Here is a 13370-nt window from a genome sequence, read left to right on the forward strand (position 1 = left end):
AACAAAACAATATACACAACCAAGTAAAGTGCAATCTTGTATTGTAATAGATGGTTTGACGTATTTCAGTAGCTGAATGCCTTCCCATGCATCGTAATTCCAGCTGGCTAGGTGTTGATAGGCAATACTGACATCAGCGTAAATATGTAGCCCTATAATGCTTCTGCAATCTTCAAAAGCTTTTACAGGATACTGTATCAGTCGGGGATCAAAAGTCTTAAAAAAAGAGTTAACCTTTTGGGGGGGGGGGGGGGGGGGGGGGGGTGTTTCATTTGCAGCTCAGTTCATTTGAACCTTACTATAAGACTGGGCAAGAACATTTTCAGGTGCTTTTTAATTTCACTACTAATTCTTATAACTAAATTATATGATTCTAAACTCATTTGAAAATTACAGTATTAAAGATCAAAATTAATTTATAAAAAAAATATTGCCTCATGCTTCCATTTGCCTCTCAGTTTTGGATGGAGATTCACAATTTCTCATCATCATTTTGTGTTTTTGAAATACGCTGATTTCCAATCGCCTTTCTGTTGTGCTCAAATTCAATTTATTTATTGCATATCAGAGCTACAAATATGGAATTTTACATTATTATTCTATCATATAGAGTAGAGAAATCGCAAGTTATTTCTAGGCATTTCACGAAGTTTGCTGCATAAATCCCCCACAATAAAATTTTGAAAGATTGGCAAGTATGGAAGCTAATCTGTTTGTGTATACACTATAGTTGGAACTTGCATTAATGAAATTGTACTGCTCTGATATTGTAGGCCACATAAAATTTAGGTTTCACGTGTGATGTCGGGATGTTTTATGTACGGAATAACAAATTGAAAGTGAGAAATACAGAGGATCAATAGCCTGATAGTCACCTATATGCTTTTATATAGAATTTGTTGATGCACCAATAACCATACAAAGTGGACTTTATATCATGGCATTTAATGGTACCCCTTTTATCATGCCAGGACATAAAGCTGTCAAAATTGTTTACCGCTGCTTCGTGGACTGAGAAATTAAAGACATCCTCCAGGGAATCTGACCTCATGGGTCATAGGGTGTCATTTCCAGGCCATTACAAAAGGATGGGGTAGATAAATTATTTGTGTGGCATTACAACAAAATCTCATTCAATCCCATGATCTAAGTAATAGTACATCTCTGCTATGAAGTTAAGTGTGGCCAATCCTCAGTCTGTCTTGGCGTCGGTGATTGTCATCATTCTAAAAGGTCTATTTATGGTCATATTTTTACCAAATTAACCCGTCACATTTGAACCTTACTATAAGACTGGGCAAGTCCAGTTTTAATGATGTAGGGGTGAGTGAGTTAATTATAATGCAATCTTCAACCAAGTTTTGTGTTTTGGACCATCCCCCACCCCAAGCTGGAGTGGAGTCATGGTGGCCAAGCTGTGGTTAAGGCTTCTAACCATCTACAATCACTAGCCCTCCACTACTGGATTGCAAGTTATTTATGGTATAACAGATACAAATTATATAGATCCTAAAAAATATATGGCTTTGCACAGTGGACCGTATTATATTATCAAACAATCTGTCCGTCTATATGTCATTTAAATATTTTGATACATTTTTTATAAATATGCATCAGAAGTGTTTTTAATATGACACTTTGCATTTTGTTTGAAACTGTATACTACTTTAATTTCATTTGAAAGTCCTGTTGTTGAAACAATATGCACAGTTCAAATATAAGGATCATTAGCGATGAAACTAATAGTCAGCATCCTTTGGTCACTAGTGACCTGCATGTTCCTTGCACTCATATGTTGTTGGCGTCTATTGCTCCGCTATATATTGTGGTAATCTTGTATCATATATCATTTGTTCTATATATTATATAACAGGTATACATTTATTGATTCCTGATAGTTTGTCACAGTTGTGCTGCAATATTGATGCAGAATTAAGCTATATTTTGAATTTTGAAATACATGTATCACCAAGAATTTGTTGTCCTATCTAATATCGAGTAGTTCAAGGAATTCCAAAACATGATAACTGTCTGTGGATTCATTTTATCTGTCAGATAGCAGTTACTGTTTGCTTCTAAACATGAATTTTAAAAATGACGACCAGAAAAAAGTTCGCTGGCTTGCTTCTAAACATGAATTTTAAAAATGACGACCAGAAAAAAGTTCGCTGGCTATCTTCCCATCTGCTAAAAATGTTTGGCCTGTCAAGGGAGGTAATCTATCATGAGATGTTGCTTCCAGCACACACACAAGCAATGCATACATAACACACATGGAGGCATGTCCTTAAACGTCCTTAGCTGTTGAAGGGACGTTAAACAAAATAAAACCAAACCAAACCTGTCATGAGTGGTGGTCTTTTTTAGCAGGTGGTCATTCCTTACAATTGGTCACCAATTCAATCCCCCTATAACAAAGTCTATACTAAAATTAGCTTGTCTGTACGTCCATTTGGCCGAAGTCCTTTATAACTTTTCAATCTATTTATTTCTTTGAAACTTTATAGGTAGACAAACATCATGTGTACCTACATGTCTATCAAGCGTAACTGTTCCTGTAGTTGTTTTAGGGGCCACAGATACATACATGTATAGTGCCTGTCAGCTGGCCCAAAGAGATTTAACTTGTATTCTTCTCAGATAAACTGGGATATACATTTAGTGAAAGGTTTTCTTCTGATGCAGACAGAAGATATGTTACCGATCTATTTTGGTTACTTGGATTTCTAGGCCTTATATGTCACCAATATTTTCATTGGTTATAATTGTAATTTAGACCAAACACTGAGCTGGTAACAAGCGGCTCATTAAACAGTTAGAGTTAGCTTCCTCAGTAAGTTGTTTACGACGAGAATCTTAAGTAATTGTACCAACTCAGAATATCTAAGTGAGAAGTTCACAAATAACAAATCAGAAACAAAGTCACTGTATTTGCTTGTTTATGGATTTATTAATAGTCACTCAATTTTATTTCTTTTGCCAGTGACACTTTACTTCAGACAGCTTTTAATTTGCAAAAGCAAGACTTAGGTTGCCGTTTGCGTGTGGGCCTGTGAGCTTCTAGTTTTTCAGGCAGTGATAGGGTTGATAGTTGTGCAGGTCTCTAAGACAGGTTTAATTTGTTTGCAGTTCTGTTCAACTGACTGGGAAAAAAACACTTTTTTTTTGTACATTTGAATATTTTTTGGTCCATCCTTAAAAGTGCAGAGATACAAAAAAAAAAGCTATTGTCTCAACAATTGTACCCCTGGGATTGGAAAAGAATGAAGTTTTGAATGTTGTTTGATTTTTTAGTTCCGTGTTTAAATGTGATATTACATTATGTATGTGTGTGTTATATGTGCATACTGTACGTATATAAGGTCAAATCTGCTAATGTTAGATTGCTTTCAACTTTGAAATATTTATTTCATTCGATTTTATTGTTAGTGATGCAAAGAAATAACTGAAGGTTCAGGAGTATATGTAAGGCTTGTTGTCAGTGTTGTGGAGGAACGCTGTTCAGCTGGGATCACTCATTAACTCATTCACCCCTGAGATTTCATAATGAACTAATCCAACCTTTGAACTGGAAGAGTTCAAATGTGTCTTCAGGGGTGAATGAGTTAAACCCAGAGCACTATAATTAATAAAGTAATGAAGTTAATTACTCTAGTTCAAGGATGTCGGGCAAAGTCAATGATTTAACCGTTGTCTTATTCAAATATTTACCAGAATGGTTGCTGGCTTGCTCAAACAGACACTGATAGATGGTTAAAAAAGGGCCATTGTGTACTTTGATGACATGAACTTAATACCTTATTGACCCCAATGCTGAGCTGCATTATGGGAAGAGATTCAGATATATCTGGAAGTTATAACCTAGTTAGATCATCGAGTTAGATCATCGACCACAGTGACTATGGTCTAACTAGAGTACAATCATCCTTAAACTCGCCTGTAAGATTTGTGTATTGCGCATGTGTAAAGAAACAAGAAGGTACGGTGGGCATGTCTGGAGGACAACTATGGTTTAACCTACACATTTATTTGTGGTCCGACTGTAGGAACTAGTCGTCTGCATGTGCGTAATTGTTCGAAAGCAAGGCAATGATTGGCTGTTGTTTATCAGCATGTGTAAGCCCATTAGATGTCAATCTGATTAAAATCATATGTTACATGGCTTCGTTAACTTCGTACTACGCCTGAACATCTGAATGTGCTGCGATCAGGGTCACGTTCAAGTGACCTTTAGATGAACCAATCAGAGGTGCGCTGGCAAAAGTTTGCGACGGGAACTGACATTTCTACGACGCCAAGGAAAACGTACCCATTGGGTAATAATTGCGTAGGCAACACCGCCATACAGTCTTTCTTCTCTAATAAAGCGTTGAACATCTTTTTCTATTCAGGTTTCAGACGATCAATCTCAAATAACTTCAGAACTTTCGCATCATTCTCATCAATATCCGCCATATTTGTTACAAATCCGAGCGCGCTTTTGAAAGAGGGTCTCTGATTGATCAAAATTTAATGAGTATTTATAAAATATAAAGGTCACCTGAACGTGACCCTGACCGCAGCACACTCAGATGTTCAGGCGTAGTACGAAGTTAACGAAGCCATGTAACATATGATTTTAATCAGATTGATTAGATGTAACAGCCCGACTATAGTAAGTGGTTGATGATTGAACTCGGCCTATAGTTTCTTAAGATGAATAATTCTGAAAAAAAATATCCAATGATATGTCAGAAATTTCCACCAAAAAGACCACACTATCAGGTGTCCACAGATCACAAGTTTTATTTTAGGATATGCTAAATTAATTACTAAATCTGCTGCCGCACAGAACTTTCTAGCACAGTCTGTTAGGGTGATGCATTATTTGTTAACTTATTCACCCCTGAATTTTCATAATTAACTATTCCAACCTTTAAACTGGACGAGTTCAAATGTGTCTTCAGGGGTGAATGAGTTAAAGTATATTCAGGGTGATGCATTATTTTCTGTAAACGTATAATGAACAAAGTTCATAATTCATTTTAAACTTAATTAGCAAGAAAAATAGGGGAAATAAATGAGAATGAAAATTGACAGCTGAATAAGTTTGAACCATTAAGTCTTTAAGTACATGCCGTTATCAGGTTTGAGTGTGACTCAGTTATCAGACCCTTACAGGAAAGGAACACTCTATATAATGAGCTGTATAAGGAAATTTATGTTACATAAATGTAAAAGGGCTGTCTCTGGTTGAAATTTGTAGTGATACATATTAAAGTACCATCCATTGCTTATTTCGGACAATATTCAGTACATTCCTCTTAAGCTCTAAGTCCTTTTATCGGCTGAAAATATTATACAGCGGCCAATAACATGGGCAAAGTTTTTCTCTGAATATGAATATATACACTGTCATTTATACCTGGCAAATTTTGTTTGTTAGTTACTTTTGGGATATTGCATTGTCACATAATGAAATTTAGTCTCCTACCCTACCTTTTGTAGAGCTTTGTTCATTTGGTATCCCTTTATATGGGGGTTATCTATAATATACTGTCATCAACGGTTGCCAAATCTGGTAGTATAGTACCTCTTTTTATGGCAGAGTGTATTCATGTTGTGTACTAAAATCAGGTCTTGTGCTTCATAAACAGAGTTATGGCCCTTTGTTCATTTTATATACTACCGTTTTTCAGTGGCTAAGGGTCGAGGGGGCAGAATGGACTAGAGATTGTTTGCAATACTTTGCCTTGTCAGTATTGAAACCTCTTTATTCGCCCTGCATCATTACAAAAATAAAATGATATTGCTTTTTACAAATTCAAACTGAGATCAGATTAGTTTATGAATATCTATACAATGGTGCTATAATGGGAGGGGCTATATTTGGTCAATAAGATCCGGCTTCCAGTGTCCTGTCACTAGGTACACTGAAATTTGTGACTGGCTATTTTCTGTCACAAATCTAAGCCATAACATTCTAAACTGGGAAGTCTTGAATGTCGCTGTAAATTTCTGAAATGTGCCCCTACTAAATGTTATTGACAATATCCTGGCCACATTCGTTCTGTGGTGCAGTCTGGACAAACAGGCTGATATTCTACAAGGCAATGCTATACATGGTGCTGAGGCATGCTGCAACAGAATAGGGAAAGTCTACACTGTGCATATAGGAGATATTGATATAAAATATTTAATCTTGATGCCTTATAACGGTGATACCTAATGGCCGTGGAGAGTATTATAGTAGTCAATGTCTCAGTTCAATCCCACTATGCTGGTATATACAGATGCATCATGTCAATTTTTTACAACAGCTTTTAAAAACAAGATCAATTTCATTTTTCATGATCTGCCATAAAAATAGGAAAATAACCATATTTCATGAGTTTGCAGGGGATTTAAATGTCCCATATGGTGAATGTATTACAAAGTAGACATGAACTCCATCACAAGATTTTTATGGAAGAAATAGGTTTATTTGTCAATAATATTACGCTAACCCATAAATTATGGAGAAAGTGTATATTTATGTTACACATAAACAAGACAGAAAATAAATAATAATGTTACACAAAACACGAGGGAGAATGTGAACAAAGAGAATTTAAACTGGAGAAGAGATGACTTAGGCGAGAAACAATCATTTTAGCTTCCGGTGTCGTATCATATCTGTATCCCCAATCAGAAGGTATCTGGATACTTTGTTTTTCTTAGAAGTTTAAGGCTTGTTATGTGTCTGTATTACCAACAGCCCATTTTTAGTACAGCATCACTTAAATACCACGGAGAAGTCACCAAATACCCAAACCAGATCATATAACATCCGCTTTAGGTAGGTCGAGTTGACCAATAATGGTTAAGTGTTTTGCTCAATGACACATTAACATCCCGCAACCTTTGGGGATCAAACCTAAAATGGAAATTGGGATAGCGCAGTGGATAATGCACTTATTGCCTTTCACCAAGGTGGACGGCGTTCAATTCCCAAATCAGAAGTTAAAAGTATGTGGTCACTTACCTGACCCCGAGGGTTTTCTCAGGTACTCCAATTTCCTCCCACATTCAGACCCCACTATGCGCTATCCAGCATCAGTGATTAATATAAGTTGAAATAACTTGTTTCATAATTTTTTGTAAAAAAGTTTATATTTAAAAGGTTGATCCTCTACCAACTGTCCTATAAGGTACTTTTTTTTATTTATTTTTTATGAAGTATTGATACTGATTATGCAAGATACAATTACTGCAGATTCCTAAGTATTTTCAAGACTTGATTTGATTTAATTAAAGCAGCATAGACAGACCAGAATGAGGTTGATCTTATTCAGTTTTCCTGAAAAGGACATGCTGAAAAAAAATCTTGTGTGATAAGACATAATGAAGAACAAATCAGGATTTTGCATGTCAGCACGCTAAAAGGTTTTGAAGTTTTTTGAAATTTTCACATGTAGGATGTAAACAAAAATAACATTGGTTTCAGATTGTTTTGAATAGAAAAAACACGTTCTGTTGGGTGGCTAATTTCACTAAGACGACACTATAAAATCTGTATCAGTCGGCTTTCTGCTTTATCACTGGCAGTGAATCTCTAGTGTGAAGACCCAAGCTTTTTTAAAACAACTATCTCCATTTTTGTCAAATTGAAAATCCTGATGAATTAAACCTGGTGCAGGGAAATCCCATTTGTATACAGTTATGACTGTAATATAATTGTGGGGGTAATCTTTATTTGTGATTCTGTTAAAAATTCTGATAGACCAAGGCTTTGTTGTAGAAAGTGCTGAGTGCTCAGAAATTGGATTCTAGAAGATGACCTTCCTGAGAGTGAATCTTCAACATTAAACAAGAAGTGACTGTCAGTATCATAAAACCATGATGTCATTATCCTTGTTTCATTTGCTACCTCACTCACTGCTAGTGTATGTTAAGGTCCAGTTCTTAAAATTCTAACCATATCAGTTGATATATCAACCATACTAACCATATCAGTTGATATATCACCCATTCTGACCATATCAGTTGATATATCACCCATTCTAACCATATCAGTTGTTGGATCACCCATACTTACATGTACCATATCAGTTGATATATTACCCATTCTAACCATATCAGTTGATATAGTATCACCCATTCTAACCATATCTGTTGATATATCACCCATTCTAACCATATCAGGTGATATATCACTCATTCGAACCATATAAGTTGATATATCACCAATTCTAACCATATCAGTTGATGTATCACCCTTACTTACATGTACCATATCAGTTGATAGATCACCCATTCTAACCATATCAGTTGATGTATTACCCATACTTACATGTACCATATCAGTTGATATATTACCCATTCTAACCATATCAGTTGATATCACCTATTCTAACCATATCAGTAATTATATCACCCATTCTAACAATATCAGTTGATATATCACCCATTCTAACCATAGCAGTTGATCTATCACGCTTACTTAAATGTACCATATCAGTTGATATATCACCCAATCTAACCATATCAGTCGATATATTAACCAATCTAACCATATCAGTTGATATATCACCCAATCTAACCATATCAGTGGATATATCACCCATTCTAACCATATAAGTTGATATATCACCCATTCTAACCATATTAGTTGATGTATCACCCATTCTTACCATATCAGTTGATAAAGTATCACCCATTATAACCATATCAGTTGATATATCACCCATTCTGACCATATCAGTTGATATATCACCCATTCTTACCATATCAGTTGATAAAGTATCATCCATTCTAACCATATCAGTTGATATATCATTCATTCTAACCATGTAAGTTGATATATCACCAATTCTAACCATATCAGTTGATATATCACCCCTTCTAACCATATCAGTTGATGTATCACCCACACTTACATGTACCATATCAGTTGATATATTACCCATTCTAACCATATCAGTTGATATAGTATCACCCATTCTAACTATATCAGTTGATATATCACCCATTCTAACAATATCAGTTGATATATCACCCATTCTAACAATATCAGTTGATATATCACCCATTCTAACAATATCAGTTGATATATCACCCATTCTAACAATATCAGTTGATATATCACCCATTCTAACCATAGCAGTTGATCTATCACGCTTACTTAAATGTACCATATCAGTTGATATATCACCCAATCTAACCATATCAGTCGATATATTAACCAATCTAACCATATCAGTTGATATATCACCCAATCTAACCATATCAGTTGAGATATCACCCATTCTAACCATATCAGTTGATATATCGCCCATACTAACCATATCAGTTGATGTATCACCCATTCTTGCCAAATCATTTGTTAAAGTATCACCCCTTCTAACCATATCAGTTGATGTATCACCCATTCCTACCATATCAGTTGATAAAGTATCTCCCAATCTAACCATATCAGTTGATATATCACCCATGCTAACCATATCAGTTGATATATCACCCATGCTAACCATATCAGTTGATGTATCACGCTTACTTACATGTACCATATCAGTTGATAGATCACCCATTCTAACCATATCAGTTGATGCATCACCCATACTTACATGTACCATATCAGTTGATATATTACCCATTCTAACCATATCAGTTGATATCACCCATTCTAACCATACCAGTAATTATATCACCCATTCTAACAATATCAGTTGATATATCACCCATTCTAACCATATTAGTTGATGTATCACCCATTCTTACCATATCAGTTGATAAAGTATCACCCATTCTAACCATATCAGTTGAGATATCACCCATTCTAACCATATCAGTTGATATATCGCCCATTCTAACCATATCAGTTGATGTATCCCCCATTCTTACCATATCAGTTGATATAGTATCACCCATTCTAACTATATCAGTTGATATATCACCCATTCTAACCATAGCAGTTGATCTATCACGCTTACTTAAATGTACCATATCAGTTGATATATCACCCAATCTAACCATATCAGTCGATATATTAACCAATCTAACCATATCAGTTGATATATCACCCATTCTAACCATATCAGTTGATATATCACTCATTCGAACCATATAAGTTGATATATCACCCATTCTAACCATATCAGTTGATATATCACTCATTCGAACAATATAAGTTGATATATCACCCATTCTAACCATATCAGTTGATGTATCACCCATACTTACATTCGAGTGTGATGCCCATGAGCATCAATTACTAACCATATCAGTGGATATATCACCCATTCTAACCATATAAGTTGATATATCACCCATTCTTAAAGCCCTGTCACACCTAGCCGCGTTGCCACTGCGATTGCACAGCATTGTTAAATTTCCCAGAGCGCTGTGAGATCGCAGGAAAAATTGACATTTTTCATGAGGATGTCGATGTCACGGTGTTCTCACAGCGACCATCGCGTTTCTACGGCGCTCCATGGTGTTCCACCGGGTTCCTACAGAGTTAATAGTTGGCGATTGTCTGCGCTCTCATGGCACTCTCACGGTGCTTCCACTGCGTGCATCGAGTTGTCACAGCGCCGTATAAGCGCGGTAGAGACGCAGCCTCATCTCAGAGAACGCCATACGATCGCTGTGCAAGCGCCACCGCTAACCATTGCATTCGCACTGCGACCTCTACCAGAACAATAGTAATATAATATATGTATTTTGATGTTTTCAGGAGGGTATGACACAGAACAACAGTAATATAATATATGTATTTTGATGTTTTCAGGAGGGTTAATATAATTCTATGACACAGAACAACAGTAATATAATATATGTATTTTGATGTTTTCAGGAGGCTATGTCACAAAACAAGATGAATGTATTACATTGGCACATCGTCGATGACCAGTCCTTCCCATATCAGAGCAAAGTCTACCCCGACCTCAGCGACAAGGTACGTACTGGACTGACCATAACCTCAACTGACTAAAGTGGTCAGGCAGACCTGAACTGGCAATAGTGATAAATCTGTCTATTCACTAAAATGACCACAATATATACTAATCACATTTTGCTAAGGATCGCTTTTATTTTTGGGCAAATGTGAAAATAAAAATATTTCATTTGGTTTATACCGAGATTATTTTTGAAAAGTTGATTGTTCTTTCAATTCAACAGCATGCAAAAATTCCAAAAATCGTAGCCACAGGAAAAGGGTTACCCTTGAAATTGGTAACAATGAGGTGTTCACTAAAAAACTTGAATTGAACAAAACTCATCCTAAATAAACAGAAACTGTTTTAGTATCGAGTGTGATGCCCATGAGCATCAATTACAGCTTCACAACGTCTGCGCATGCCCCAAATGAGATTGCGTATCCGGTTTTGTGTGATAGCGTTTCACTCTGAGCTACCAAAGGTGTTCCCAGGTCCTAGAGCGTTCTTGGCTGAACATTTCTGGCAGACAGAGCTGTCTGCAGCATGTCCCACACATGCTCGATGGGATTTAGATCCAGGGAGCGGGCTGGACAATCCATTTGTTGAATAGTCTCTTGCTGTAGATACTGCTCAGTCACCCTTGCTCTATATATATGTGGCCTAGCATTATCGTCCATAAGGATGAAGACAGGGCCGATAGCCCCAGGGTAGGGTCTGATGTAGGCATCAAAGATTTCATGGCAGTAAATAGAACCGGTTCCCATTCCTGAAGAGTCCAAGTGCTGTGAACTTGGGCCCAATCCAATCGGTCCCTAATATGGCAGGCAGTTAAGGGAACTCAAATTGCTGGTCTACATGACCTTAAACCAGCATCATGAGGACGGTTCCTAACTGTCTGAGTGGCTACCCGGGTACCAGAAGCATTTAGGAGGTCAATCCTTAAAGCTGTGGCAGTCTGGAACCTGTGACGCTGTGCCTGTATGAGCAAAAGTCAGTCTTGGCGCTGTGTTGTAGCCCTAAAATGACCTCCAGCATGACGTCTGGAAGGGTTTCCGTTAGTTTGAAAACAATTCCAGATCTTGCCACCACACTTTGAGACACCCCAAGGTCTAGCTGCTGCAACCTGACGTTGAGACATGCTAGCTTGCAGCATTCCGATGCCCCTATTCATTTCACCGTCATTTAACCGTTTTCTAGTTTGTCTTTGTGCCATATTAAAACAAAAACACACAAAGAATCAAATTGATTTCCTTAACAATTTGAACAACGCCTTACTTACCCTAGCTTAGCTTTTGAAATGGGTGTACACATGGAAAAACGTGCACACGCTTTTATGGTTTACTGAACACACCCACACAGGATGATCTGGAAGGCTAACATATTCACCCTAAACAGTACGGAAGAAAAACATAATATCCTTTCTGACATTTTGATTTAATTTTTTCAAAATATAGGTGATCCATAGCAAAATGTCAGTAGTATAGATTGACAATAGGGCTGAGTTAGGCTCTAAATGGTTCTTTACTGCAATTCTGGAACTTTTGATTTGAAATTTTTCTGATTGGGACAGTATCCATTAGTTTTCATTATAATTACAAAAGAAACAGTGAGTTGAGTCAATATTAATAGTCCAGGCAAATTTTAATACGAACATACACTTAGGGAAATTTCAGGGAACTTACAAAGAGTGACTCAACCATTAACTTGGATTATAACAGATGGATTTTCTTCATGTCGTCTTATTGACCTGCATTCATGTGCTGATAAATGATAAAAAGTTCTTGCGAATGGTAGCCGATGTTTTTCCATTATGTATTAATGTATCCCATCCCTTTCCCTTGTCTGACATGACATCGCTATGCATTGGTGAAGGCAATTACACCACATAGCCAGCACTGGTCTTTAAAATTCTACAAAAAGAAGAGACTTTAAACTCTAAAAAAAGTCAGTTAAAAAAGTTCTGAATTTGACAGAAGTCATGTTAGAAGTGTATGTGATTCAGGATATATAAAGAGCAATGACAAAAACACAGTGGTAACATTTGGGGGGTGGGAGATCCAACGTCCATGCTAGGAGCTCAGCCAAGTACTGTGTTACCCAGCAGTGGTAAAGTTGTTTTATGTGTTAAAGTTCTGTAGTCAGAAACACAAGTGTTATAGTTACAAAATAAGGCTGGTATAATTGACAAGTATAATTTGGTTTATCCCATGATTGTCATGATATTCAGCGAATACATCCACGACACATTTTTTGCGTGTTAATATAGGTAATAAGACCCACTGTGACATCATAAAATAATAATCAATAAGATAATCACAGATTTCCGGATTATATTTTGACATCAAAATGGGAAAAAATTGATGTAGAGCCAAGATTTCTGAATATTACAGACTACAGGACTGACTTGGAAAAATGTCGATTTTTTTTCCAGAAATATTATTTCAGTGATGAAATCCTAACAATTTTTTT

At 36.4% G+C, this 13370-nt stretch overlaps 1 protein-coding gene across 3 annotated transcripts in view; it reads left to right on the forward strand.

The window, feature by feature from the left end:
• LOC110447083 overlaps window positions 1-13370 on the forward strand; it is a 134518-nt gene that overhangs the window by 93415 nt on the left and 27733 nt on the right. For all 3 annotated transcript variants that reach the window (XM_021492530.1, XM_021492538.1, XM_021492544.1), the window contains one exon: window positions 10817-10918. In XM_021492530.1, the coding sequence (XP_021348205.1) occupies window positions 10817-10918 (102 nt within the window). The remainder of the gene's footprint in view (window positions 1-10816; window positions 10919-13370) is intronic.

The sequence above is a fragment of the Mizuhopecten yessoensis genome, unplaced genomic scaffold (assembly GCF_002113885.1).
Source record: "Mizuhopecten yessoensis strain PY_sf001 unplaced genomic scaffold, ASM211388v2 scaffold371, whole genome shotgun sequence".
Lineage (NCBI taxonomy): Eukaryota > Metazoa > Mollusca > Bivalvia > Pectinida > Pectinidae > Mizuhopecten > Mizuhopecten yessoensis.